Below are 26111 nucleotides of genomic sequence, written 5' to 3' on the forward strand. Positions count from 1 at the left end.
TAAGTATATTATATTTAACTTTAATCTTGGAAATGATGTCAAAATGGTAACATTTATCAAAGACGTCTACTAAGAGCGGTCTTTGCCCAGACAGCACCAGATATCGTACGAATATTATATTCTCATACGTAATGTACTGTGATCATACCGAATATACGTAAAACATTCATATAACGTCTCAGTAGAATGTCATTTTGATATATCCTCAAGATAAACTTAGAATATAGCGACTGAACTTCGCAACTCCTACTGAATATACTGAGATTATATCTAATATACTCAAAACATCCGTAAAATATCCTATGATATATCTCATGTATATCTATCACATATTTCCAAAATATCCGCGTAATATCGAAAGTGAATCATGTCAACGCTATCTATGATCTGTAACGTTACGCATTTTCGTCTGCCGTGTGATGCAGACACGTGGTGAAGTGTAGGGTGTGAACGTGCGAACACGAACTCACGGACAACGTGGTTTTCTCAGGAATTACGCCCAGATAACTCTGGTATGTATATAAGATATAATATAGTAACGTAAACTATAATAATATATATATATATATATTGTATATATACATATATTATTTAGGTTATAACCTACAATTATCTGAGCATAATTTCCCAAAGCACCCCAGCGTATTCAACAGATATTACGCATCATTTTTTGCGATAGCTTCCTGATGTGCGAAATGATTAATTCCTCTTCTTATTTCTTCTTGCTAATTCTGTATGTTTAATTCCTTGTTCCTTATTCCTCTCATTATGCATGAGCCCATATAATGTGAACATACTGTAGACATATTGTGAATATACTGAAGATATACTTTAGACATATAACATTCTTAAGACATATTCGGTATATTCTGATAAACTGCCAGCGAAATTCTATGGGATAAGGCAACGCGGACATAGTACGTTATGAGTATATACTCGCCATATCACAGACGTATCTCTAATATTATACGAATATTGCAATATACTTTCGCAATATCCTATTATCGTTCTCATAATCTACATGTGCTGTCTGGGTGAGATATCTCATTGAAGAATTTCATTTAAGTTTCTTGAAAATGTTATCCTTTATTATTAAGGTTATGGAAAAAGATAAATTTAACAATGAAATTAATAAGTAAATAAATTAATGCTATTTATTTTTAATATGTTTTGCAAAATTTAATTGCTTTTATAAAAAATAATATAATTGCGTCCGTTTATAACATATAGGTATATGTAGACAATAACAAGTACCCATATCGATGAGTCAAATTGGCGTAGCAGCTAGAGTACAAGGTTCGTAATCCTAAGGTCCCGGATTCAAACCTACCAGCGGCAAGTAAGAATAAAATAAAATAATATAATTTAAATTTAATTAATTAATAAAAATTTGTCCTAAATTTAGTATGTGCTGTTGATAAAAATAATTTTTAAAAAATGTAATTTTTATTTTATTTTTCTTTAGTTGCAGTTTAAAGATATCCGATTTAAGAAATCTTTTAGATATCAGTTTCATGATATCTTTCTGTTCTCAAAAAACGACGCATTGGTTAACATTCTGACATTATATGTTATCTTTTAAAAGTCTCTTTATGTTATTATTTTCAAAAACAGGATATCTTTTAGAGATCTTTTTGACAACATATTGTTCACGTCATTCCATGACGTCAAAATATGGTACATTTCATGACGTCAGGAATTTGTGACATTCGACCGTCATTTTAACGTCATAAGGGCGTCATTTCGTGACGTCAAGAATAGTCAGTAAATGACCATTTTGGGACGTCAAAATGACGTGAGCTTGCTACCTGAGTAATGCGTCGTTTTTTGAGAAAAGAAAGATATTATGAAACTGATATCTAAAAGATTTCTTAAATCGGATATCTTTAATGCAAGTAGAGAAAAATAAAATAAAATAAAAATTTCATTTTTTTAAAATTATTTTTATCAACAGCACATACTAAATTTAGGACAAATTTTTATTAATTAATTAAATTTAAATTATATTATTTTATTTTATTTTTACTTGCCGCTGGTAGGTTTGAACCCGAGACCTTAGGATGACGAACCTTGTACTCTACCTGCTACGCCAATTTGAATCATCGATATGACTACTTGTTATTGTTTACATATACCTATATGTTATAAACTGACGCAACTATATTATTTTTTATAAAAGCAATTAAATTTTGCAAAACATTAAAAATAAATAGCATTAATTTATTTACTTATTAATTTCATTGTTAAATTTATCTTTTTCCATAACTTTAATAATTTGATGGAAATTGCGATCTATTTAGCACTAATACTTCGAAGCGTCCAAATGGTTAATTAGATAGTTAACTATATAGATCATACGTTCTAAGAAAAATTATAGTACATTTATTATTCTGTTTTTGTACAGTACATGATGAATTTAGATTTTGTGCATTTTTTGTGCGCAGTAATTGTAGAAAAACCGTTATTTTTAAAAACATTATCTTTATTTCTCCTATAATTTTAATTACTTATAAAATCATTAAAAATCTCATAAAAATTATTTTTAAAATCCCTCCCTCCCAATATAAATTTATAAATCTATATATAAATATTTATAATCTATATATAATTTTTTTTAATATCTCTCATTCAGGATGTTATAGGCTGCGTTCCGATATTTACTGTCAGTACTGAAAATCTACAGTATATGTGACGTAAACTATAGATTTTCAGTACTAGCAGTGAATATCGGAACGCAGCCATAGGCCGGTATTCATAGTCGGATCTTATATTTAAGATCATCTTAAGTACTGTTTTAAGATGCCATCAACCAATCACAGAGCCGTATTAGCATCTTAAGACATTGCTTGAGACGATCTTGAAATAAGATTTGACTATGAATATCAGTCTTAAAGTTGAATTTAATATGCTTATATAATATACTTATGCCTTACGCCTTAAATCTCATTGTAGACACCACTTTAGACCGTGTCTAAAATACGTCTTAATGCTCTAGTTTACACCGAGCACTTGGTACGCGTATCAAGTAGTGAATTTAAGCTGATCAGCCAATGGCTTAGTTTACATCGTCAAAACCTTAGTACGCGTATTAAGTTTGGTGCGCACCAAAGCCTTAGTACGGGCGCGTTTACATCGAATGTACTAAGCATGTACTGTGAAAAATATAATACAAATTTAATTCATGTTGATGTCTCCTACTAAGACATTTTCACACCGATTTTTAGATTTTAGCACTGAGGTTATGCTCAATTGCTAAATTCTCTCTAAAATGCGTTTTATGAGTTTACATCGACATTTGTATCACTTGGTACGCGTATCAGTTTAGTACGATACTCCTACTTGATACGCTCGTACCAAATTGATCCGGCAGCGTTTACATCGTGCGTACTAAATATTTAGTACGAATTTGATACGAATATGGTACCTGATACGCGTATCAAATGCACGATGTAAACTAAGCCAATGATTAAACACATTCACTAGTTATTTACTATTTGATACGCGTACCAAGTGCTCGGTGTAAACTAGGTCATTGACGTCTTTTTGTCCCGATCTTGGATGCGTGCTGTCTGGAAAAATAATCGTCAGATCATGACTGAAATATGATTTCAAAATGACGTCACATCATGACGTCAATTTTAGGCCATGTAAAAAAATGATCATTTTGACGATATATGACCAGATATGACCATTTTGGGACGTCAAAATGACGTGGGCTTGCTACCTGGGATTTATATACAAACTAAAATTTTATATTAGTTTTATCCTTTCTTTTTTTATGTAATATGATATTTATAGGTATAAAAAAATATATTAGACGTAAATATATAAAAATAATAAATATTAACTTATAAATGAAGTTTTTTATTTCGTATCGCACAAATTTTCTTTAAAATTCGCGGCTTGCATTGGTGCATGCACCTAATTGGTCGAAATAGAAACGGCAGCCATTATGCGCAATGCTTCACCTTTCTAATTCCATATTTCCATCATGGACAAAACGAACAATGCTATAGTCTTATTACATATATGCTCTCAACCTTCTCTGTGACTCTTATATTTTTTTAACGCTGTGTTTCGCATAGTAATCGTGTGCAGAATTATACGTCACAAAAATTGAAGAATTGATAGTAGAGGAAACTTTGGTTCTTTATCAGTTTTTCTTTCGACGAACGTGTTGCTTCGAATATGGTTTATGTAACTGGCGGTAATGCACTATATAACCTAACCTAACCTAACCTTACTATTTTCATGTACAAAGGAACCAAAATACAATAAAAAATGTCAGATATTCATACACATTAAACTTCAAAAAAAGTACAAAGGACAACAGAAGTCATACGTAATAATTTATTTGTAGATGGTGATGTGGTAAAATCTACACCATGGGGATTAAGGAGAGTTCTTGGATTTTTTACAGGAATAATTTATATGATTATCATGTTGTAAGTGTTATAATTTTGTATAATAATCATCTCCAATGCTGTATGATAAATTATGATTTTTTGATTGATTACATTGGTTCTTTCTTTTTTCTGTGCTTAACGTAAAGTTAAAAATAGTTTTCAGACGTTAATCAATCCTGGCATGAATGAATCAGGTCAAAATTCAAGGGATTATCGTCCAGGTTCTGGGTATGATATCTTCTTGAGACATCTGTTAAACGATGAATATATAAGAATAACTTTTATAATTGGTTTATATATAGGCCACGTCTTTCAACACGTAGACTTGGTAGACCAAACACAGGAAACAATGTTGACATTCCATTTTTTGGAGGTTGTAGCAGTTGTGCAAGATGAAAAAATTAAAACAAGAAATATTTTATTTTTTATATATTTATGTTAATATGAGCGCACGAGATACATAGTTGACTTTGTTATATACATTTTAATATTAGAAAAAACGAGTATAACTAGTATTGAAATTGATATAATTCAGAGATGAATAATTATATTTGTATCAATTTATCTAGTATTTTTTGTTATGATAAGAATTTGTGGATATATTTAATGTCTAAAATTATGATTATAATTCATTACATTTTTGTGGTTTTTATAAAATATTAATTTCATAAGCATCGTAATATATTTACATACAAAGATACATATAAGACTTTAATAATTTAGGATTATTTCTTTGATGATGTATAATTATGAAAAGTTCAATCAGTAATAAATAATATGAAAAATAATTGAGAGGCTGTGTTCTGGTCACTTAATTTTGAAAATCTGTGATATATATATCCTGTAGATTTTCAACATTGATAATGAATATCAGAATGCAGTTATAAATTGTAAGAAATAATGTAATCATATCTTTAATGAATGTGCCAAATTAGTTTTACAACTTATTTAAGGTACAAACAATTACAAATACACACACACACGTGTGTGTGTGTGTGTGTGTAAAACTTACACTAAAAGGAAAAAGTCTTGAATAATTGAGTAAAGTTTTCTGTACTGTTGTACATAAACTAACAACCTATAGAGTTTACATCATTTCATGTGATGGAAATATGATTTAAACAAAATATTTCTAATGTTTATAAATTACGTTACATTATTCGAAACTTCATTAATATCTCATCAGAATTACAAAATTTTAATAATCAAACCAGCTGCAATAGTGACACCTTCTAACCGTAACATAACTCTTCCTAATTGCTTAATGTCCTTATACAATTCCATGCAGACTGGTGTTTGCGTTGCAATTTGAATAATCGCGCTAGAGTTCTTTGGTAAGCAACGTGGCTTCTTCTTGATCACGTCGCTGGTACTTCGATGAAGTTGCGCTATTAATTTCGTGATAATCGCCGGTTGTACCAAAGATTGTTGATGCATCACTACTGGAAGCCCTTTCGTAATCGGTTTCGCTATCGCGAATATAACAACATGCGCTTGAAAGCAGGTCGTTACGGATATTGGATTTTGTGGATTACAAATGATATCGCCGATACCCACATTCTGCTGCTCGATCCCCGCTAATGTCAGCGCGACGTGATCACCGGCAAACGCATTTGCTGTTGGAACTTCATCCGACTGGAGACCTAAGATACATTAAAAAGTATTTAATATGATCTCTACATGATAATCCATTATAGGTCTAATAAAAGATTAATTTACAAACCTTTAATAACTGCGATTTCGTTTTGAGGTAGTATTAAAACTTTGTCACCCAAAGACACCATACCAGTCTCAACGTGACCAGACACACAGAATCCAGATCCGGTACCTTTAAATATATCGTTTACCGAAAAACGGAATGGCTTATTTATAGGCCGTTCTGGGCATTTGAAATTATCAATAACATTGACCAGAGTATATCCGGTATACCTGCAAAATTATTGCGTAAGAAATAAATAAAAGCAAGTCTGCGAAATATTGAGATACGATACCATTTGGAGAGCTGCTCTTTTGATTTTGTTACAACATTCTCTCCAGACAAACCGCTACAAGGTACAAAAGTGACAGTGTCCTTGAAGCCAGCTTGTTTCAAGAACACACTCATTTTGTCTACTATCTCATTGAATCTATCCTTAGACCAATTTACAGTATCCAGCTTATTAACAACAACTGCCAGTTGCGATATTCCTAAATATTTTTTAAAAATGCAAAATTATAAATACATCAAAATCGATATTGAATACACATTTTTTTTACAATCAAAATCATGAAAACTAGAGGATTACCTAAAGAGCGTAATAATAGGGCGTGCTCGCGCGTTTGTCCCCCACTATCAAAACCAGTTTCAAACTCGCCTCTGGTTGCATCTACCACCAATAAAGCTACATCTGCTTGTGTAGCACCAGTTATCATATTTGGAATAAAATCCTTATGGCCCGGTGCATCTAGGAGAGTGATAGATTTTGTGTCTGTTTCGAACTTGGAGTGACCTATGTCCATTGTTATTCCTCGCTCTCTATTAAAGATGCATTATAACTGGTATATTTTCTTATGATGACTCTATAATATGATGCATATTCACCTTTCTTCACCAGTCTCATCGAATACCCAAGCATAAGCAAACGACTGCTTTCCTATTTTCTTGCTCTCTTGTTGATATTTATGGATGAGTCTCTGTGGCACTTGACCTAAATCACAAAGTAGTCGCCCAAGCAATGTACTTTTTCCAGCATCAACATGTCCAACAACCACTAAATGAAGCTGTTCTTTGTTATCGCTTCTTTTGCTTTTGTATATCGCTTCAATATCCACTTTACTATTCTCGTTAGATGTACTAGATTTTACTTTGGAATCTAATTCTGGATACAGGCCCGATACAGGTGACTGGCATCTTGGACTATTCGTTTTCGACGAGATTGTTCTTTTTTCCTTTTGTATGATATCCTCTTTGCGTTTGATCTCGGGACTATTTCGATTGGAAGACGGACTCTCACAACGCGGACTCAATAATTCTGTGTTTTCTACATTACTTAAGTCAAAACCCTTCACAACAGGTTTTGTCCCGGTTGGAACGACCTTTACAGTAGATGGTGTTGTAACTTGTAACGTAGGTTTCGGTGATAATTTGCTACCTATCATAAAATTTATTCTCAGCTATGCTACATTATACGAAAGGAAAGTACAATCATCGTATATGACTACATTATTAATATAAAATTACATAAGGTATACATATATAAAATGTAAAAGTCATACTACACACAATTGTGCTGTAATAGTACAAATATAATACTAATTATAAATATTGTTACATTTTATAATGTACAATGTATTATTTATTTGTTGTACATACAGTATATGTATGTACTATATACTGTATATATACAGTGATATATTCTTTTAAAAACATTTTGTGCAATATTTTCTTCAAATCTCTGTATTATGTATACAAGAGAATAAAAAATGTACAGTCATAATGCTAAAGATATATAATTAAAATATAATTATTCCGTTACTGTGTATATACTTATTTTATATTTTTTCCAAAAAAGTATTGGTACCCTAAATATATGTACATTACATATTTTGTTCTATTTCATTTATTTATTCTTATATATATATCTAAAATCAATTTGAATTTTTATATGGAATAGAAAAACCGAAAGGTTTAATTTTGCTAAAATGTACAGTGGTTTTAAAAACAGGTTTTTTTGTTTTCCACTTTTTACATAAAGTTTTTCCAAATACCGAAACGTTCTTTTTTGTGTATTGAAGTTTAACATATTTCAAGGTACATAAATTTAAAGTGACAGGTAGCACATTTGGTGTTACCCTATTGTCATCTTCAAGATATATTTCTAAATTGTGCGTATTGTGATATAACTTTCTTGAAGTAGTCAAATTAGCATTGCAAAAAGTGCTGTCAGTTGGAAATTCTTTCTTTAAAGCAGTACTCAAATCCACCCAATCGTCAGATGATGGAATACAAATCTCATTTATAATACTACTAACTGAATTTTTAAGTCGTTCTTCCAATTTTACTTCTTTTACAATATTGCTTTTTGATAAGATATCCATATTGGAAAAATCTTTCTGGAGTAAATCGATTTCATGTTTGTCCAAAATATTTGTAGATATTGGTTGTCTTTTATTTTCATTGTTATGGAATTTTGGCAAATGTATATTCCTTGTTTCCTTACTCTCCTTTTTCTTAATTGATAATTTTGGGATAACAAATTGCGGAATGGACAATTGGTGTCTTTCTCGAGAGTCTATATTATTAAATGAATTAGATTTTTGCAAATAATCTGCAGTTAAGGCACCTAAAGAACTGAAAGATTGTGTGTTTGTGTTCTGTGGGGCTGTTTTTGTGATATCTGAATTTATGGACCCTGTTTGGTAGGAAATAAGTCCAGCTAGTGATGAAAAAGTTTTGAGGGAATGATTTGTATCTTTTGAACTATCTATATTATTCAGTTGATTTATAGCCAAAGTAGAATCTTTAGATAAATCATGTTCTTTCTTGAAAGAAAATCTAGGTATTGTGAATACAGATGCATTAGATTTATCAACTGAAACACCTTACCTTACCGATGAAGTCCAGTACAAGAAACATGAAAAAAAAAAAGTAAGGTCATTAAGGAATTCCACAAATATTTGCATCATTTTAATATATTGGAAATAAAATAAGATCTTGTGCAACATATACCTGAATGCCGCTCCAATTGCTTCTTATTCACTGTAGAATCTGTAAATATATTTAAATTTGTTTTATTTTGATGTTATTTCAATATTTGTTTTAACATGTTTATTATAATAAAATAAATGTACTAATGACTCTTTTTGGCGATAACTCCTTCAAAATAGCATCGAGTGCTATGTTTGCATCAAAATTTGACAGAACAATTTTCTCCTTCAATTTAGAATCAGATACTGTGTCTCCTATAACATTTCTAATCGTTTCCAAACAAGATATTAACTTTGTCCTTTCTAATTCAGAAAGATTATATTTCTCCTCATTAGTTGATGGTAAAGATTCATCAGTATCTTCATTATCTTCCACGATATCTGGTTCTGTGATGAATGAAGCAATATTCTGTTGTTTGCTTCGATCAAATAAAAACTGCTCCACTGTAATATATACATCATATATTCACAATTATTATTAGTGATTATATTTCTTTATCAAGAATAACAAAGAAAAGTATGAAATACATACCACTAGGTGATACACAATAATCATCCTCCATTGAATGACCGTAGACATCATCATAGCCATCATACTCTATATAAAAAAATCAAACATGTTTTTTGTTTTTAAGACACATCAAAAAGAATCAGCCAGAAATTATTTTCTACCTATCTAAATATGGTTAAGTTATCACTTTACCACTTTTCATAATAAGTATCAGTATAGAAAACAAAAAAGAATCATAATCGGAGTTTATTTTAAAAGAGGTCCTTCGTAAAGATTAATAAAATAATTTTAATGGGATATAAAACGATTTACAACACATGCTGTGGTTACCGTCGGAGTAATTCATAGAACGAACATCTCGATGCCGTGACATGTTTCACATATAACGTAGAATTTAGCAACGATAAAAAATCACTTATGTGTTTCCATATATATCTTAAGAAATAAACGTGACTGATCGACAAATCCCGAACGGTCGCAAATTTACAATTGCGACAAATCCTCCGACAAATATAACAGCTGGTTCTGGTTACTTATAAGATGACACGATCGATTATCTCGACCATAGACATAGGCTTAGTTTACATCGTCAAAACCTTAGTACGCGTATTAAGTTTGGTGCGCACCAAAGCCTTAGTACGGGCGCGTTTACATCGAATGTACTAAGCATGTACTGTGAAAAATATAATACAAATTTAATTCATGTTGATGTCTCCTACTAAGACATTTTCACACCGGTTTTTAGATTTTAGCACTGAGGTTATGCTCAATTGCTAAATTCTCTCTAAAATGCGTTTTATGCGTTTACATCGACATTTGTATCACTTGGTACGCGTATCAGTTTAGTACGATACTCCTACTTAATACGCTCGTACCAATTGATCCGGCAGCGTTTACATCGTGCGTACTAAATATTTAGTACGAATTTGATACGAATATGGTACCAGGGGCTCGATTCTTGAATTCATTTGCAAGAGAAACGTATGCGCAAATACCCGCTCTAACAGAAAAGTTGCAATTTTATTGGTTAAAAGTCATACGATAGCCAATAAATTTCCAACTTTTCTGTAAGAACAGAATTTACGAATACGTTTCTCTTGCGAATGAATTCAAGAATCGAGCCCCTGATACGCGTATCAAATGCACGATGTAAACTAAGCCATAGTAAGTATAGACTAAGGCCGGAATTCATAGTCGAATCTTATTCAAGTTCCAGCTTAAGCACGATCTTGAGACATCAATGCTGTTATTTCATTGGTTAAGTAAGTCTCAAGTCGGCTCGAAGCTAGACTTAAGACAATGCTTGAGCTTAAGATCGGTCTATGAATCCCATCCTAAAGGTGCCTTTTGATGCTGACGCTCGACGCTCATTTTCAGAGCGTCCAAAAGATCACGTGACCATTCTGCTTGACGCTAGCGTCAAAGAAGTGAAGTTGAATTTGTCTAACAATTAGCGTCGGTCGCTGGATTATCTTTGATTATCCCGATTCAAATTTTGCCTCGATAATAAAAAATGGATTTTGACGTAAATATTAATTTTCTACAATTTACGATCTTTAATAATGGCCTTGTATCAAAGTATACAAAATAATATATCTTAAATATATATTATAACCTTAAAATTTTACAAGGATCGACTAAAAGAGTATAATTAGAGTAAAATATAAAATAAGAAAAGTTAGAGATACTATAGTAAATTAGAAATATTTTAGAAATATTTGTAGTATTATTTAAATTTGATGCATTTTAGGATGAATCTATCAATCTCGTCCAAACTTGTGGGTTATGTGAAACAATCTGCGATCAAGCAGATATTGCAGAACATGAGTGCTTACAAGGCTATACACAGTATATAACTGATCCTGATACACTGTATTTTTATCCTTTATTAGGTTAATTATTGTTTATATTTGTTATATGTTAAAATCTACATGTTTTATATTTATTACTTAACAAATATTTTTATTTATTATTTGATACATATTATTTAATATTTTGCAGATGATGGAGTGACCGTAATAAAAAACAGAGTGTCAAACACAAATAAAAAACAAACAGTGACAACGCAATTGCACAAGAAAAATACAAATAATTAATTGAATAATTGTATCAAAATAATGTGAAAACTTTTTTGTCTATAATATATTTAAATTTTATGTTTAGATTTTGTTACGCCAATACAAGGAATATTATCTGAACAAAATTCTTGTGCAAAAGAAAGAAATTCAGATAAAGGGTTAAAAGCAAAACTTAATTATGACGATGAGGAAACTCTCATTTTAGAAGTCCAGTTACGAGAGCCTCTCTGGAATTATAAACTTCCATTACCACAACGCAGCATAAAAATTACCAAAAATTTATGACAAGAAGTAGCAAATGCTTTAAATGGAAAAATTACAGCCAATGAATGTAAAGTAAAATTTAAAAGTTTACATGACACATACCGACGAATAATTAGATCAGAAACTAGTGCGAGTGGGTCTGCTCGAAAAGACGCTGGAAATAAATGGCCTCATTACGACTCAATGACATTTTTACGAGATTCTTGCTTGTTGAAAACGTAAGAATTACATATTTTATATAAATGTTAAAAATATTATATTTAATATTATAATCTATAATAATAATTGTAATATTTACAGCACCGTGAGTAATATTAAAGAGTCATCTGATTTTGAAGATAATTCTATTGAAAATATAGAACCAAGTATGTACTGATTGAATATAAAATATATATATATATAAGTACCGGGAATCTGTATGTCCGTATTTTCTGTATGACCGTGAACTCCTTCGTCATTTGTAGCCTGATCCTAATATAAATGGTCTCATTTTATTAACATAGTAATATGACTTATTGTTTATATTGTATAGATTGTGGGCTCCGGAATAAAAAAAAGAAAAGCAATTTGGAGACGTCTACTAGTGCAATAGAAAAAATTGCGAACTCATTGTGCGACAATAACGACCTACCTATTAATCTTCCACCTCCTCCAGTTCCAGATGAAATCGATGCTTTTTTGTCAATGTTAGGATGCCAGTTGCGAGAATTGCAATTACGCAAACGCCGAGAAATAATGAAAAAGTTTTTAGACATAATTTACGATGCTTTGGCAGAACATACATAATTTTTTTTATTACATTATGTATTATTTTATTTTTTATTATATATTTATATTATAAAATATTACGTTTATAGGTTTATAATTATTCTAGTTTAAAACAATTTAGATTTGGAAATAAATAATGATAAATGAAATATATATCACTTTTATTATTTTCACAAAGTCAAAATTACAATAAATAAAGATTGAACGATAATATGCTCATAAGTAAATAATATAAATAACCATAAAAAATTAAAAAATGCAAATTAATCATTAGTGTTTCTTATACTTTAATTAGAAATAAAACATGATATATACAAATATTAACAATGATTAAATTGCCATGGTACAGCTCCTTCATTGTTAAAATATCGACAAAATTCTTCTCGAATTTGTTTAGCTTGACAACTACTGGTATTAGTACCGCATTTAGTTATGTCACGAAGTGCACATTTTTCAGTGCATTTTCTCCAAGAACCAGGAATTAAACCATTTGGAGTATCTTGATCAATCATTGATGGAGGTACGTATTGATTTTCCTCAATGTCTTGTAAACAAAGCCAATTATGAAGACATATTATTGCTTGAACTATTTTCATCGTTTTGTTAACATTACAAATGATGGGTCGTCTTAAGATTCTCCATCTACTCACTAAAATGCCAAAAGTGTTTTCAATTGTCCTTCTAGCACGACTAAGACGATAATTAAAGATTATTCGATCTTCAGTTAGATTTTCTCTCCCTGGGTAAGGTCGAAGTAAGTAATTTGATAATTAAAACGCTTCATCTCCCACGAGTACGTATGGTAAAGGTTGTCCATCTGACGTTATAGGTTCTGCTTCTGGTAAATTCATTTGCTTATTATCAAAAGATTGTCCAATCAAGGAATCTTTAAAGATGCCACCGTCACTGCGTCGACCGTAAGCTCCAATGTCCACAAATGTAAATATATACTTTGCATTACATATTCCAAGCAAAACAATGCTGTGGTTATTTTTATAATTAAAGTATGATAAACCCGAATTATTAGGACACTAAAAAAATAAATAGCTATTTAATTTTCAAATAAATTTTTGAATATTATTCAGTGTTAACTTATTATAAGTATAAGAGAGCATTCATATCTTGGCAGAAAAGTAGAAAGAAGAAAAGCAGAAATCAATTAGAACTCATGCTGGTAGTACATCCTGCTCCACTTTTCTTTCTAAACAGAAATGGACTACCAGCATGAATTCTGAATTTCTGGTTTTCTGCTTTTTACTTTCTGCCAAGATGTGAATGCACCGTAAGTATTAAAATATAAGTATATAAAATTATAAGTGTTAGTATTCTGGTATTAAATTGTAAGTTGTTATAAATTTAATACAACGTAATAATATGTTATTAAAACTCAGTATCGCAAAACATTTTTTAGTATACTGTTACTAATAACCCCTACAGCATGAAATATTGCTGCAACGTTGCAGAAATATTATTTTGCAAGATTGGAATATTGCAGAAAATATTGCTGCAATATTGCAGCAATATTCCTATGTCCGCTCCAAAACAATATTGTGCAATATGTCTGCAATATTTCTGCAATATTCCCCGTAAGATTTCTGTAATATTTCAGCAATATTGCTGCAATATTTCTTGTAAAATTGCTGTAATATTTCTGAAACGTTAATGCGCAATATGAAGGAAATGTTGCAGGTGGTTAAATTAATCAAATAATATGTAAGATGTGTATTATACGAAAAACGGAAAATGAATTTATTGTCATACCGTTACGGCACAATAATTAAAAAAATTATTTAATTAAAAAACAATAAAAAATTAATTAAAAAAGTAATTAATTAAATTAACATACACCAACGGATATCGAATATCGTTCCATTCTAGATTTAAGTAAGCATTAAAATGAAGCAAGTCCAGAAAATGCCCATCCTGATCAATTTATACGCTAGAATTACACATGCATGTATGGTTCACACATGTTTAATTAATGTATTATATATATAAGTCAGAGTGAACATCTTCTGGACTTGCTTCACTCAATCTAGTATGGGACGCAACGCTGTCGTGATTACAGAATTTGTTGCACATTATGTATCTTTTAGCTCTAATCTTACATAAAAATTTAAAATAAAAATATCCTGCTCTATTTTTTTATTTGTCCCTTAAAACTATGTAAAATATTACTTATTGTTAGTTCTAGATTAAGAAATACGGATTATACGGAAATAAATTTTGCACGGTTGCAATATAATATTGCCACAATATTGTGCAATATCTGTTAGGAAATATTACATTTGTAATATTGCTGCAATATTGTGCAACATTTGCTAGGGAATATTATATTTGTAATATTGCTACAATATTTCTGCAATATTGATTATATTATGCACTATTGCAATATTTCTGCAACGTTGCAGCAATATTTCATGCTGTAGGGGAAGTAATCGGTACACAAAATCATTATACTATCATTATTATGACCTTTGCAAATAAAACATTTAGTTAATAAAATAAAAATGTAAATGTATTTTTACGATAATTTAATATATTTTATAATAATTTAACATATTACAAATTATATTATCTAAATAAAGGATCGAATTACAATAAAATAAACATTTAATATGTATAATCTAAATTTAAAAGATTAATATAAAAAAAGCTTTATATTATTATATTTTGTAAAAGCATTTGTAGTGTCAAGTAGACTACAGCAAAAATTTTTGATTGTGTTGATAAATTGTATTTTTAAAAAATCATAAATTATGATCTGCAGTAAATATCACGTAAATGTTAATACAAAAAATAAATTTAATTTATATAATAAATTATTATATAAATTAAATTTATTTTTTGTATTAATTTTTTTTATATTATAATATTTAAATTATATTAGCAGTGTAATGTATAATATTATATATACCTGTATCAATATATGTTTCCCATCAATTGCTCCAACACAATGTTTAAAATTCCATAATTCTTCAAAATCATGTTCAATATTTAACCAATCTTCTTTTGTTAAAGAAGATGGAAGTACTTGCTTTTGAAGATTATTCCATATAGCATTACACGTTTCATCAATAATATTACTCACAGTTGTTAAACCAATGAGATATTGATACGAGATAGATGTCATAAAATCACCAGATGCTAAGAATCTGTATAATAAAAATTGTAATACATTTAAAGTTTATTAATACATTCAAAAACAAAAACAAAAAATATAATTATAATATTTTTGAAATTAACCTTATTGTCATTGATAATCGTTCTTCAGCAGAAATTGGCTCTCGAACCACCGTTTGTTTAGTAATTTAAGGAGCAATTAAAAATAATAATTCTTCAAATTGCGTTGCTGTCATGCGAAAATAGTTCTTGAATCGACTTTCATGTAATGACATAACTGGAAAAATTGCGTGATAAAATCCATGAATATGGCGTTTTTTAAATATTGGTTCAACCCAAAATCGCTTTCCATGATAAACTTGTTCTTTTTGTAATTCGTGAATTGCTAATACTGCGAGTATTTTTTTCCGCTTATTTTCTTGTTTTTCTTATTAATGATTGTCACACACTTATTTAGCCATGTATTATATTTGTATGTAAACGACATTTTTATATTAATACAAATTAAATATACTATATTAATGCTCGTCACTTAATTTTTAATGCGTGATCTGGAAAAAAATAAGGTTTTTTAGCTAAGCCAATTCAAAGTTTACCTTTCTCCCTTCATTTAAAAAAACAAAATAATTCTAAATTAAAACATAAACTCTTATTTTATTATTCTTTGTACTTACATATTGGAAGCAAGAACGATGTCAAATTTTAATGAACAAGATGACAACACCGAATACTGTATGTGTATACTATCGCTAATAGGTTAAGTTGTCGCTTATAATTCGACGCTGTATCCTTTTTCATGGATTTCAGTTGTCGCTGGCGACAATCATGGTCACGTGACTTTCTGACGCTAAAAAATGAGCGTCGAGCGTCAGCATGAAAAGGCACCTTAAAGGTGGAAGCACATAAAATTACAGGAGCCATAAGGCAGAATGCAGAAGCTATAGCGCATGCGCTATAGTATTACATTTTGCCATGGACAGATAAATGGTCTGTTCTTTCTAGCTGCATTTAAAGACATATAATCAAAGATTCGCCAATGGCGAACACAATTTTGATTGGTCACTTGATTCACATGGTTTATCCGCCATTGCTCTAGTTTACACCGAGCACTTGGTACGCGTATCAAATAGTAAATAACTAGTGAACGTGTTTAATCATTGGCTGATCAGCTTAAATTCACTACTTGATACGCGTACCAAGTGCTCGGTGTAAAGTAGAGAATTGCGTACCCACGCTGGGCGAGGAAGAGGGGAGAGTGCTCTGTGTTGAGCAGTATAGGTTAAAGGAATATGTGTCAGAAATTTATAAAGTAATTCAATCTCTGCACTCTCGAGGGTCACTATATTTTGACGATACACTCAGGAAGAACAAGAAAAATTAAATTTGCATCTGTTATATGGCTGCGTACAACTTGGAGCAGGCTCGCATTGCTCTAGTTTACACCGAGCACTTGGTACGCGTATCAAGTAGTGAATTTAAGCTGCTCAGCCAATGATTAAACACATTCATTAGTTATTTACTATTTGATACGCGTACCAAGTGCTTGATGTAAACTAGGTCATTGTTTACTATGGGTGTTTACGATAATGGGTGTTTACGATAATGGCTATCCGAGTAATTTTCTCTAGGACCGAAATATATGATAAGCACAACCATCTACTATCATCATGATTCGTGACAACTCAATGCTGTCCGGTATAGTCAAATCATCACGAGCAAGTTGCGAGTTGCGAGTTCCGTGAGTTTGTAGCAGGTAACCTAAAAAGTACGACATAAATAATTTGATTATTACAATTAAAAATAATCTGTTTTCAATGTATGGTAAGATTATTAACTTCATTAAAATAGTAATTATATAACACAATCATGTATTTTTAAAGTATTGTCTAAAGTAATATTAAAGAGATTATTTTATTTACAAATATTTATTTTATCTATCAAGTTTCTATCATAACGGTATTATTTCAAAACCTAATATAATATTTTAATTAAACATTGATTCTCAATAAATGTTATTATTTATTATTAACTAACATATATATTAGAAAAGTCATCTTTTATTAAACGGATGGTGTTAACACTTTGAAACAAATGAGATAAATTATGTAAAATTACTAAATAAATCATTATTAATAATATTTTTTAGATTACAAGTAAAATAAAAATTTAAGTATAAATATTTTTCTTTCTTGTAACAACTGTTAATGATAAGTTGCATGGTGTTATCATTATTTTAAAAAATCATATATCTTTATGTATAAATATTATGCATGAATATTTCACTAATGTGAAACTAATAATAATGTTTACAATAAATTTTTTTAATTTGTAATACAAGTGCATAGTAAATTAAGATATACTGTAAATTAACAGATATACGTTAGATATGCGTTAGATATATGTTATAATAGAAACTTGATAGACAAATTAATAAATAAATAAAATATTTGTAAATAAAATAATCTCTTTAATATTACTTTAGACAATACTTTAAAAATACATGATTGTGTTATATAATTACTATTTTAATGAAGTTAATAATCATACATTAAAAACAGATTATTTTTAATTGTAATAATCAAATTATTTATGTCGTACTTTTTAGGTTACCTGCTACAAACTCACGGAACTCGCAACTCGCAACTTGCTCGTGATGATTTGGCTATACCGGACAGCATTGGCTTAGTTTACATCGTCAAAACCTTAGTACGCGTATTAAGTTTGGTGCGCACCAAAGCCTTAGTACGGGCGCGTTTACATCGAATGTACTAAGCATGTACTGTGAAAAATATAATACATATTTAATTCATGTTGATGTCTCCTACTAAGACATTTTCACACCGGTTTTTAGATTTTAGCACTGAGGTTATGCTCAATTGCTAAATTCTCTCTAAAATGCGTTTTATGCGTTTACATCGACATTTGTATTACTTGGTACGCGTATCAGTTTAGTACGATACTCCTACTTGATACGCTCGTACCAAATTGATCCGGCAGCGTTTACATCGTGCGTACTAAATATTTAGTACGAATTTGATACGAATATGGTACCTGATACGCGTATCAAATGCACGATGTAAACTAAGCCATTGAGTTGTCACGAATCATGATGATAGTAGATGGTTGTGCTTATCATATATTTCGGTCCTAGAGAAAATTACTCGGATAGCTATTATCGTAAACACCCTATGAATACCGGCCTATGAATCCCGTCCATAATTAAAGATGCGCCAATGGCCCCCCACCATGACTGCTATCCACCATCTTGTACCCATAACATAGACCTTATAGATATGGACTGGCAATACCAAGTGAAACCGTGTCCATACTTCTCTCTTTAAAGAGTCCGGAAATATGTTTCGCGCATGCTTGTACATATTATACATTGAAATCCAATGATTGGATACGTTTTGGTCACGTGTTTTAACTTGTGTGTGTGTATATATATGTATATACGTATATATGCATGTGTGCTGACATGCGCGATAGTTATTTCTGGTAACTTTAGAGAAAGAAGTACTAAAAAGTCTGTTTCTCTCTCGCACCTCTTCTGGACATCGTTTTCTATACACAAACTGTAGGCAATTGCCAGTCCATATCTATAAGGTCTATGACCCATACGGAGACTGGACTGAATGGGAGCTGGGGCCCGAGGGCTGGGGTCTGGAGTAGTAGAGATAGTAAACAATGCGAGCCTGCTCCAAGTTGTACGCAGCCATATAACAGATGCAAATTTAATTTTTCTTGTTCTTCCTGAGTGTATTGTCAAAATATAGTGACCCTCGAGAGTGCAGAGATTGAATTACCTTATAATTTCTGACACATATTCCTTTAACCTATACTGCTCAACACAGAGCACTCTCCCCTCTTCCTCGCCCAGCGTGGGTACGCAATGGCGGATAAACCATGTAAATCAAGTAACCAATCAAAATTGTGTTCGCCATTGGCGAATCTTTGATTATAGGTCTTTAGCTATCACTATCGCGCTATTGGTTCCACGAACAGTTCAGATAGCGTTAGCGTTTGTAGCGTTAATAGTGTCTCCCCGAACGTACCCATAGAAGCAACCAATCCGAGCTATTCCGCATTTTCTGTTCCGCAAATGTTTGATCGGCCTGTTTCCATGGTGCGTCATAGACGGGCAATGACGCATTCGGAATAAAAATTATAGATGTAATACAACTTTTATTAAAATAAATCAAACGTTTTTATGAAATGTAATATTTTTAATAGCAATAATAATCATTAATATAATGTTATATAAAATTTTGTATTGAATATTAAAAAGTTGAAAACAATATTTTTAAATTTTTTAACTGCATTGACGCATTCTTCGTCATTTTTCTGCACCATGTGAACAGGCCGGTCAAAGATTTGCGGAATGCGTGATGCGTGATGTAGCTTCCCAGTAAACACATTTTATAGCGGCAATATAACATGGAAGTTACATGTAATTTAACATTGTTATTCTTGTAATATGTAGGTGCTATATAACATAGAAATAACCTGTTACGTAATATTTGTTATACGCAAGTGATATAGCTGTTTTACATCGTTTTGGCGTTACAGTTATTCAACAAAAATTGTATAATCGTAACATAACACGTTCGTATCAATGTTATTACGGAACGATGCGTCGTAGTTGACTCAGAAATCAGACAACATTTTATAACATCCTAAATGACAGATCTATTTGATAATAAAAAAAATTATTATAAAGATAATGTTTTTTAAAATAACGGTTTGTCTACAATTACTGCGCACAAAAAATGCACAAAATCTAAATTCATCATGTGCTGAACAAAAACAAAATAATAAATGTATACTATTCAATTTTTCTTAGAATTACGATCTATATAGTTAACCATCTAATTAATCATTTAAACGCTTCAAAGATTAGTACTAAATAGATCGCAATTTCCATCAAATTATTAAGGTTATGGAAAAAGATAAATTTAACAATGAAATTAATAAGTACATAAATTAATGCTATTTATTTTTAATATGTTTTGCAAAATTTAATTGCTTTTATAAAAAATAATATAATTGCGTCAGTTTATAACATATAGGTATATGTAGACAATTAACAAGTACCCATATCAATAAGTCAAATTGGCGTAGCAGGTAGAGTACAAGGTTCGTAATCCTAAGGTCCCGGGTTCAAACCTAGCAGCGGCAAGTAAGAATAAAATAAAAAATAACAATTTAAATTTAATTAATTAATAAAAATTTGTCCTAAATGTAGTATGTGCTGTTGATAAAAATAATTTTTTAAAAATGAAATTTGTATTTTATTTTATTTTTTTTTGTAACTGCTGTGTAACGGTTAGATAACATGTAATTATAACATGTTATATTGCTAAGTCGGAAATTGTAACTTACATGTAAGTTACGTGTAATTTCAGAGTAACGTAACCTGTTATATTCGGTTACATTGCTGTTACACTGCTGCTATATTACTGTGTTCACTGGGCTTGGTCGTATACCATGCAATATTGTTAACCTTTTTCGCTAAAACATTGTTTTTGTCAGAAAATAGTAAAGGTTATGAATATGGAAAATAAAATAGTGATGATTCAAGAGTCTATTAAAGTTTTGTCTTTGACGTCCCAAAATGGTCATTTACTGACTATTCTTGACGTCACGAAATGACGCCCTTATGACGTTAAAATGACGGTCGAATGTCACAAATTCCTGACGTCATGAAATATACCGTATTTTGACGTCATAGAATGACGTGAACAATATGTTGTCAAAAAGATCTCTAAAAGATATCCTGTTTCTGAAAATGATAACATAAAGAGACTTCTAAAAGATAACATATAATGTCAGAATGTTAACCAATGCGTCGTTTTTTGAGAACAGAAAGATATCATGAAACTAATATCTAAAAGATTTCTTAAATCGGATATCTTTAAACTGCAACTAGAGATAAAAAAATTAAAAAAAAATTTCTTTTTTTTATTATTCTTATCAACAGTACATACTAAATTTAAGACAAATTTTTAATAATTAATTAAATTTAAATTATATTATTTTATTTTACTCTTACTTGCCGCTGGTACCCAGGAAGAAGGCTCACGTCATTTTGACGTCCCAAAATGGTCATTTACTAACTATTCTTGACGTCACGAAATGACGCCCTTATGACGTTAAAATGACGGTCGAATGTCACAAATTCCTGACGTCATGAAATGTACCCTATTTTGACGTCATGGAATGACGTGAACAATATGTTGTCAAAAAGATCTCTAAAAGATATCCTGTTTTTGAAAATAATAACATAAAGAGACTTTTAAAAGATAACATATAATGTCAGAATGTTAACCAATGCGTCGTTTTTTGAGAACAGAAAGATATCATGAAACTGATATCTAAAAGATTTCTTAAATCGGATATCTTTAAACTGCAACTAAAGAAAAATAAAATAAAATAAAAATTACATTTTTTAAAAATTATTTTTATCAACAGCACATACTAAATTTAGGACAAATTTTTATTAATTAATTAAATTTAAATTATATTATTTTATTTTATTCTTACTTGCCGCTGGTAGGTTTAAACCCGGGACCATAGGATTACGAACCTTGTACTCTAGCTGCTACGCCAATTTGACTCATCGATATGGATACTTGTTAATTGTCTACATATACCTATATGTTATAAACTGACGCAATTATATTATTTTTTATAAAAGCAATTAAATTTTGCAAAACATATTAAAAATAAATAGCATTAATTTATTTACTTATTAATTTCATTGTTAAATTTATCTTTTTCCATAACCTTTAATAAAGGATAACATTTTCAAGAAACTTAAATGAAATTCTTCAATGAGATATCTTAAAGACCGCTCTTAGTAGACATCTCTGATAAATGTTACCATTTTGACATCATTTCCAAGATATCTAATGTTTTCTTAAAAAAGTTCTTTTAAAGTTAAATATAATATGCTTATATAATATGCTTATGCCTAACGCCTTAAATCTCATTGTAGACACTGCTTTAGACCGTGTCTAAAATACGTCTTAATGACGTCTTTATGTCCCGATTTTGGATGCGTGCTGTCTGGGAAAATAATCGTCAGATCATGACTGAAATATGACTACAAAATGACGTCACATCATGACGTCAATTTTAGGTCATGTAAAAAATGGTCATTTTGACGACATATGACCAGATATGACCATTTTGGGACGTCAAAATGACGTAGGCTTGCTACCTCTTGTATATGATAAAGAACTTCGAATTTCTTCTATCGTTAATACATTATAAGTCACTGAAAATCGGTCGTAATTAATAATGCAATTAAAGGTAGAAGAAACTCTGAATTCTTTTATTCATTATTGAATTTTTTATTTACTCTTGATTCGTATGTAAAATTGAACTTTGTACTTTTATACTTTGTAATTTAGTAGGAATATCTTTCCCTCTAAAGTATTTACAGAAACAAGATAAACGTCATTTTCAACAACAGTTCCAATCAATATTATTAGAGTTTCATTAAATGTCATAAAATTTTTTTAACAAGATTACTATTTTTTAACATTTTTAACATTAAACACGATACGACACTCAGAAAGAAAGTATCGTGCTGATTATTTATCGCAGTTTTAGTGATAATTTTTGATAATTTTTTTTTTGATCGTGTGTAACACTAAAAATATAAAGAAATGATAATTGTTAAAATTTTATTTAAATTACACATAATGAAAGTAGAACAGTACAAACTAAAGATGTTGTTAAACATGGTAATATTTATTGTATTTGTGTACTACGTAGTGCTTGAGAGGGAAAGAGAGAGAGCGAGAGAGAGAGAGAGAGAGAGGGGGGGGGGAGAGAGAGAGAAGAGAGAGAGAGAGAGAGAGAGAGAGAGAGAGAGAGAGAGAGAGAGAGAGAGAGAGAGAGAGAGAGAAAGAGAGTAAAAGAGAGAGGGGGAGAGAGAGAGTAAAAGAGAGAGGGAGAGGGAGGAATCATACTAAAATGCGCGAAATACTTATATATAGTATGTTACACTCTTTGTAATAACACAGAAAAATATTCCCTCTTGATGTAACGATTTCACGATAGCTTAGGCGTGATGCTACGATAATTATGCTTAAAAATTAATGTTCAATATCATGTATTGTTAACACAACGAAGGATTTTCTTTTATAACCATAGAAAACTTACAGTTTCTTCTACCTTTAATTGCATTATTAATTACGACAGATTTTCAGTGACTTATAATGTATTAACGATGGAAGAAATTCGAAGTTCTCTATCATATACAAGAGAAAATTAAAAAATTTATATCTTGATTATTGGTAGACCTAACCAAGACTACCTAGTGAACACAATAATATAGCAGCAGTGTAACAGCAATGTAACCGAATATAACAGGTTACGTTACTCTGAAATTACATGTAAGTTACAATTTCCGACTCAGCAATATAACATGTTATAATTACATGTTATCGTCACACAACAGTTACAAATAAAATAAAATAAAATAAAAATTTCATTTTTTTGAAATTATTTTTATCAACAGCACATACTACATTTAGAATAAATTTTTATTAATTAATTAAATTTAAATTATGTTATTTTTTATTTTATTCTTACTTGCCGCTGCTAGGTTTGAACCCGGGACCTTAGGATTACGAACCTTGTACTCTACCTGCTACGCCAATTTGAATCATCGATATGGGTACTTGTTATTGTCTACATATACCTATATGTAAACTGACGCGACTATATTATTTTTTATAAAAGCAATTAAATTTTGCAAAACATATTAAAAATAAATAGTATTAATTTATTTACTTATTAATTTCATTGTTAAATTTATCTTTTTCCATAACCTTAATAATTTGATGGAAATTGCGATCTATCCGAGGTAGCAAGCCCACGTCATTTTGACGTCCCAAAATGGTCATATCTGGTCATATGTCGTCAAAATGACCATTTTTTTACATGACCTAAAATTGACGTCATGATGACATCATTTCGAAGTCATATTTCAGTCATGATCTGACGATTATTTTCCCAGACAGCACGCATCCAAAATCGGGACATAAAAACGTCATTAAGACGTATTTTAGACACGGTCTAAAGCGGTGTCTATACAATAAGATTTAAGGCGTAAGGCATAAGCATATTATACAGGGTGTCTGGTATTTTTTTATGGGATGTTTATGAGCAGGTAGAGCGCATGAAACTGAACAGAAAAGTCCTTACCGTTTTTTCATTTTCGCAATAGTTAACAAGTTAGTGACTTGTAAAATTTTCTGTATTAGCCCGGCCTACCGGCAAATGCAAGCGTGCTGAGCGCCCGGCCTCGGCGGCCGCTCCTTTCTAGCGCTTGAACCTTGAGATTGCTAGGCGCGCGGGGGGAGTTGTTACAACAAGCGACAATGGCTACGCACAAGCGACGCGTAATGCTAAATTCTCCCTTTGAGTTATGATAGTTCCTTACGTTTTTTAATGAAAATAAAATGTTTTAACGACAAAAAGTATGTGTGGACGTGTACATACATGTGTACAAAAAATATCAGTTTTAATGCTTAAAGAAGTGATTACTAAATTTATTTTTTTAATAAATAACAATTATTTTTAATAAAAAATATTTTTTTGATGATAGTCTTAAACGTCGTAAACGGTCATTATAAATTTTAAAAGAAGCTGTTATCATATGCTCGAAACAAAATTTATGCTTCTTCAAAAAACATTAGAAAATTTTATCGATTAAAATGGAAATGACAACCAAATAAAATGTTTGTTTCAACTTTATATTCTTAATTAAAAATTAAATAACTAGGATATTTATATTTTTAATAAAATTAATCCTTGTACATAACATACGCGAGCTAAAGAATAATCACTTTGTGACAGGAAAATGATTATGCCTTAGTTCCGCGATTTTATATCACTATTACTATTTACGCTGATTACTATACACGTACACGTAAAAAAATGATTCTAGTTAAAAAAAAATCAATTATTCACTTTTAATTTTATTTTTTTAAATAATTATTTTATCTTTAATGACTGAAAAGAGTATTTTGTTGATAATAAACACCACACTTTACATAAAACAAATAATGTTTAACATTTTCGCGTATGTACACACACATACACACACACACACACACACACACACACACACACACAAATTCCACACAAATTACAAACCAATTCTTGAATTAAGGAATAATCATTTTCCTGTCACAAAGTGATTATTCTTTAGCTCGTGTATGTATGTATCCCCCCCCTCCACACACACACACACACACA

The 26111-nt window shown here is 30.4% G+C and overlaps 4 protein-coding genes across 7 annotated transcripts; 2 read left to right on the forward strand and 2 right to left on the reverse strand.

The window, feature by feature from the left end:
• Positions 1-3985: 3985 nt before the first annotated feature.
• Positions 3986-5091, forward strand: LOC105841026 (selenoprotein K). Its single transcript, XM_012688129.3, has 4 exons — positions 3986-4207; positions 4361-4445; positions 4563-4634; positions 4709-5091. The coding sequence occupies exons 1-4, from the start codon at positions 4189-4191 to the stop codon at positions 4800-4802; spliced, it is 270 nt and encodes an 89-aa protein (XP_012543583.1). The 5' UTR covers positions 3986-4188; the 3' UTR covers positions 4803-5091.
• On the reverse strand, positions 4823-10193 carry LOC105841024 (HBS1-like protein). 2 transcript variants are annotated; one of them, XM_012688128.3, is made up of 9 exons: positions 9916-10193; positions 9625-9690; positions 9237-9536; positions 9115-9153; positions 6988-7537; positions 6692-6921; positions 6398-6593; positions 6130-6335; positions 4823-6049 (listed from the first exon to the last, which is right to left on the reverse strand). In XM_012688128.3, exons 2-9 carry the CDS (start codon positions 9653-9655, stop codon positions 5595-5597), a joined length of 2007 nt encoding a protein of 668 aa, XP_012543582.1. In that variant the 5' UTR covers positions 9656-9690; positions 9916-10193; the 3' UTR covers positions 4823-5594. The 2 variants fall into 2 exon arrangements, with proteins under 2 accessions (XP_012543582.1, XP_012543581.1); XM_012688127.3 differs by having other exon boundaries at positions 9934-10192.
• Positions 10194-10865: 672 nt separating this feature from the next.
• LOC118644593 lies at positions 10866-12783 on the forward strand. 3 transcript variants are annotated; one of them, XM_036283427.1, is made up of 5 exons: positions 10866-11128; positions 11354-11495; positions 11605-12163; positions 12246-12310; positions 12478-12783. In XM_036283427.1, exons 3-5 carry the CDS (start codon positions 12129-12131, stop codon positions 12729-12731), a joined length of 354 nt encoding a protein of 117 aa, XP_036139320.1. In that variant the 5' UTR covers positions 10866-11128; positions 11354-11495; positions 11605-12128; the 3' UTR covers positions 12732-12783. The 3 variants fall into 3 exon arrangements, with proteins under 3 accessions (XP_036139320.1, XP_036139321.1, XP_036139322.1); XM_036283428.1 differs by having other exon boundaries at positions 10866-11495; XM_036283429.1 differs by lacking the exon at positions 12478-12783 and having other exon boundaries at positions 11605-12358.
• Positions 12784-13462: 679 nt separating this feature from the next.
• On the reverse strand, positions 13463-16880 carry LOC118644546 (protein ANTAGONIST OF LIKE HETEROCHROMATIN PROTEIN 1-like). The gene is made up of 4 exons (XM_036283250.1): positions 16511-16880; positions 15960-16387; positions 15631-15868; positions 13463-13744 (listed from the first exon to the last, which is right to left on the reverse strand). Exons 2-4 carry the CDS (start codon positions 15968-15970, stop codon positions 13484-13486), a joined length of 510 nt encoding a protein of 169 aa, XP_036139143.1. The 5' UTR covers positions 15971-16387; positions 16511-16880; the 3' UTR covers positions 13463-13483.
• Between the last annotated feature and the right edge of the window lie 9231 nt (positions 16881-26111).

Source organism: Monomorium pharaonis, chromosome 2 (assembly GCF_013373865.1).
Source record: "Monomorium pharaonis isolate MP-MQ-018 chromosome 2, ASM1337386v2, whole genome shotgun sequence".
NCBI lineage: Eukaryota > Metazoa > Arthropoda > Insecta > Hymenoptera > Formicidae > Monomorium > Monomorium pharaonis.

Excerpts from the sequence above, each read along its gene's own strand:
- LOC105841024 (XM_012688127.3), bottom strand. The coding sequence starts at position 9,976 with ATGTCACGGCATCGAGATGTTCGTTCTATGAATTACTCCGACG. Across the intron at positions 6,922-6,987 it reads GATGAGACTGGTGAAGAAAG|AGAGCGAGGAATAACAATGG; the intron begins GTGAATATGCAT and ends CATCTTTAATAG. Across the intron at positions 6,594-6,691 it reads CCTATTATTACGCTCTTTAG|GAATATCGCAACTGGCAGTT; the intron begins GTAATCCTCTAG and ends AAAAATATTTAG.
- LOC118644546 (XM_036283250.1), bottom strand. Across the intron at positions 13,745-15,630 it reads GGAAACATATATTGATACAG|TGTCCTAATAATTCGGGTTT; the intron begins GTATATATAATA and ends TTATTTTTTTAG.
- LOC118644593 (XM_036283428.1), top strand. The coding sequence starts at position 12,129 with ATGACATTTTTACGAGATTCTTGCTTGTTGAAAAC. Across the intron at positions 12,164-12,245 it reads GATTCTTGCTTGTTGAAAAC|CACCGTGAGTAATATTAAAG; the intron begins GTAAGAATTACA and ends TAATATTTACAG. Across the intron at positions 12,311-12,477 it reads TATTGAAAATATAGAACCAA|ATTGTGGGCTCCGGAATAAA; the intron begins GTATGTACTGAT and ends TATATTGTATAG.
- LOC105841026 (XM_012688129.3), top strand. Across the intron at positions 4,446-4,562 it reads ATTTATATGATTATCATGTT|TTTTCAGACGTTAATCAATC; the intron begins GTAAGTGTTATA and ends AGTTAAAAATAG. Across the intron at positions 4,635-4,708 it reads GATTATCGTCCAGGTTCTGG|GCCACGTCTTTCAACACGTA; the intron begins GTATGATATCTT and ends GTTTATATATAG.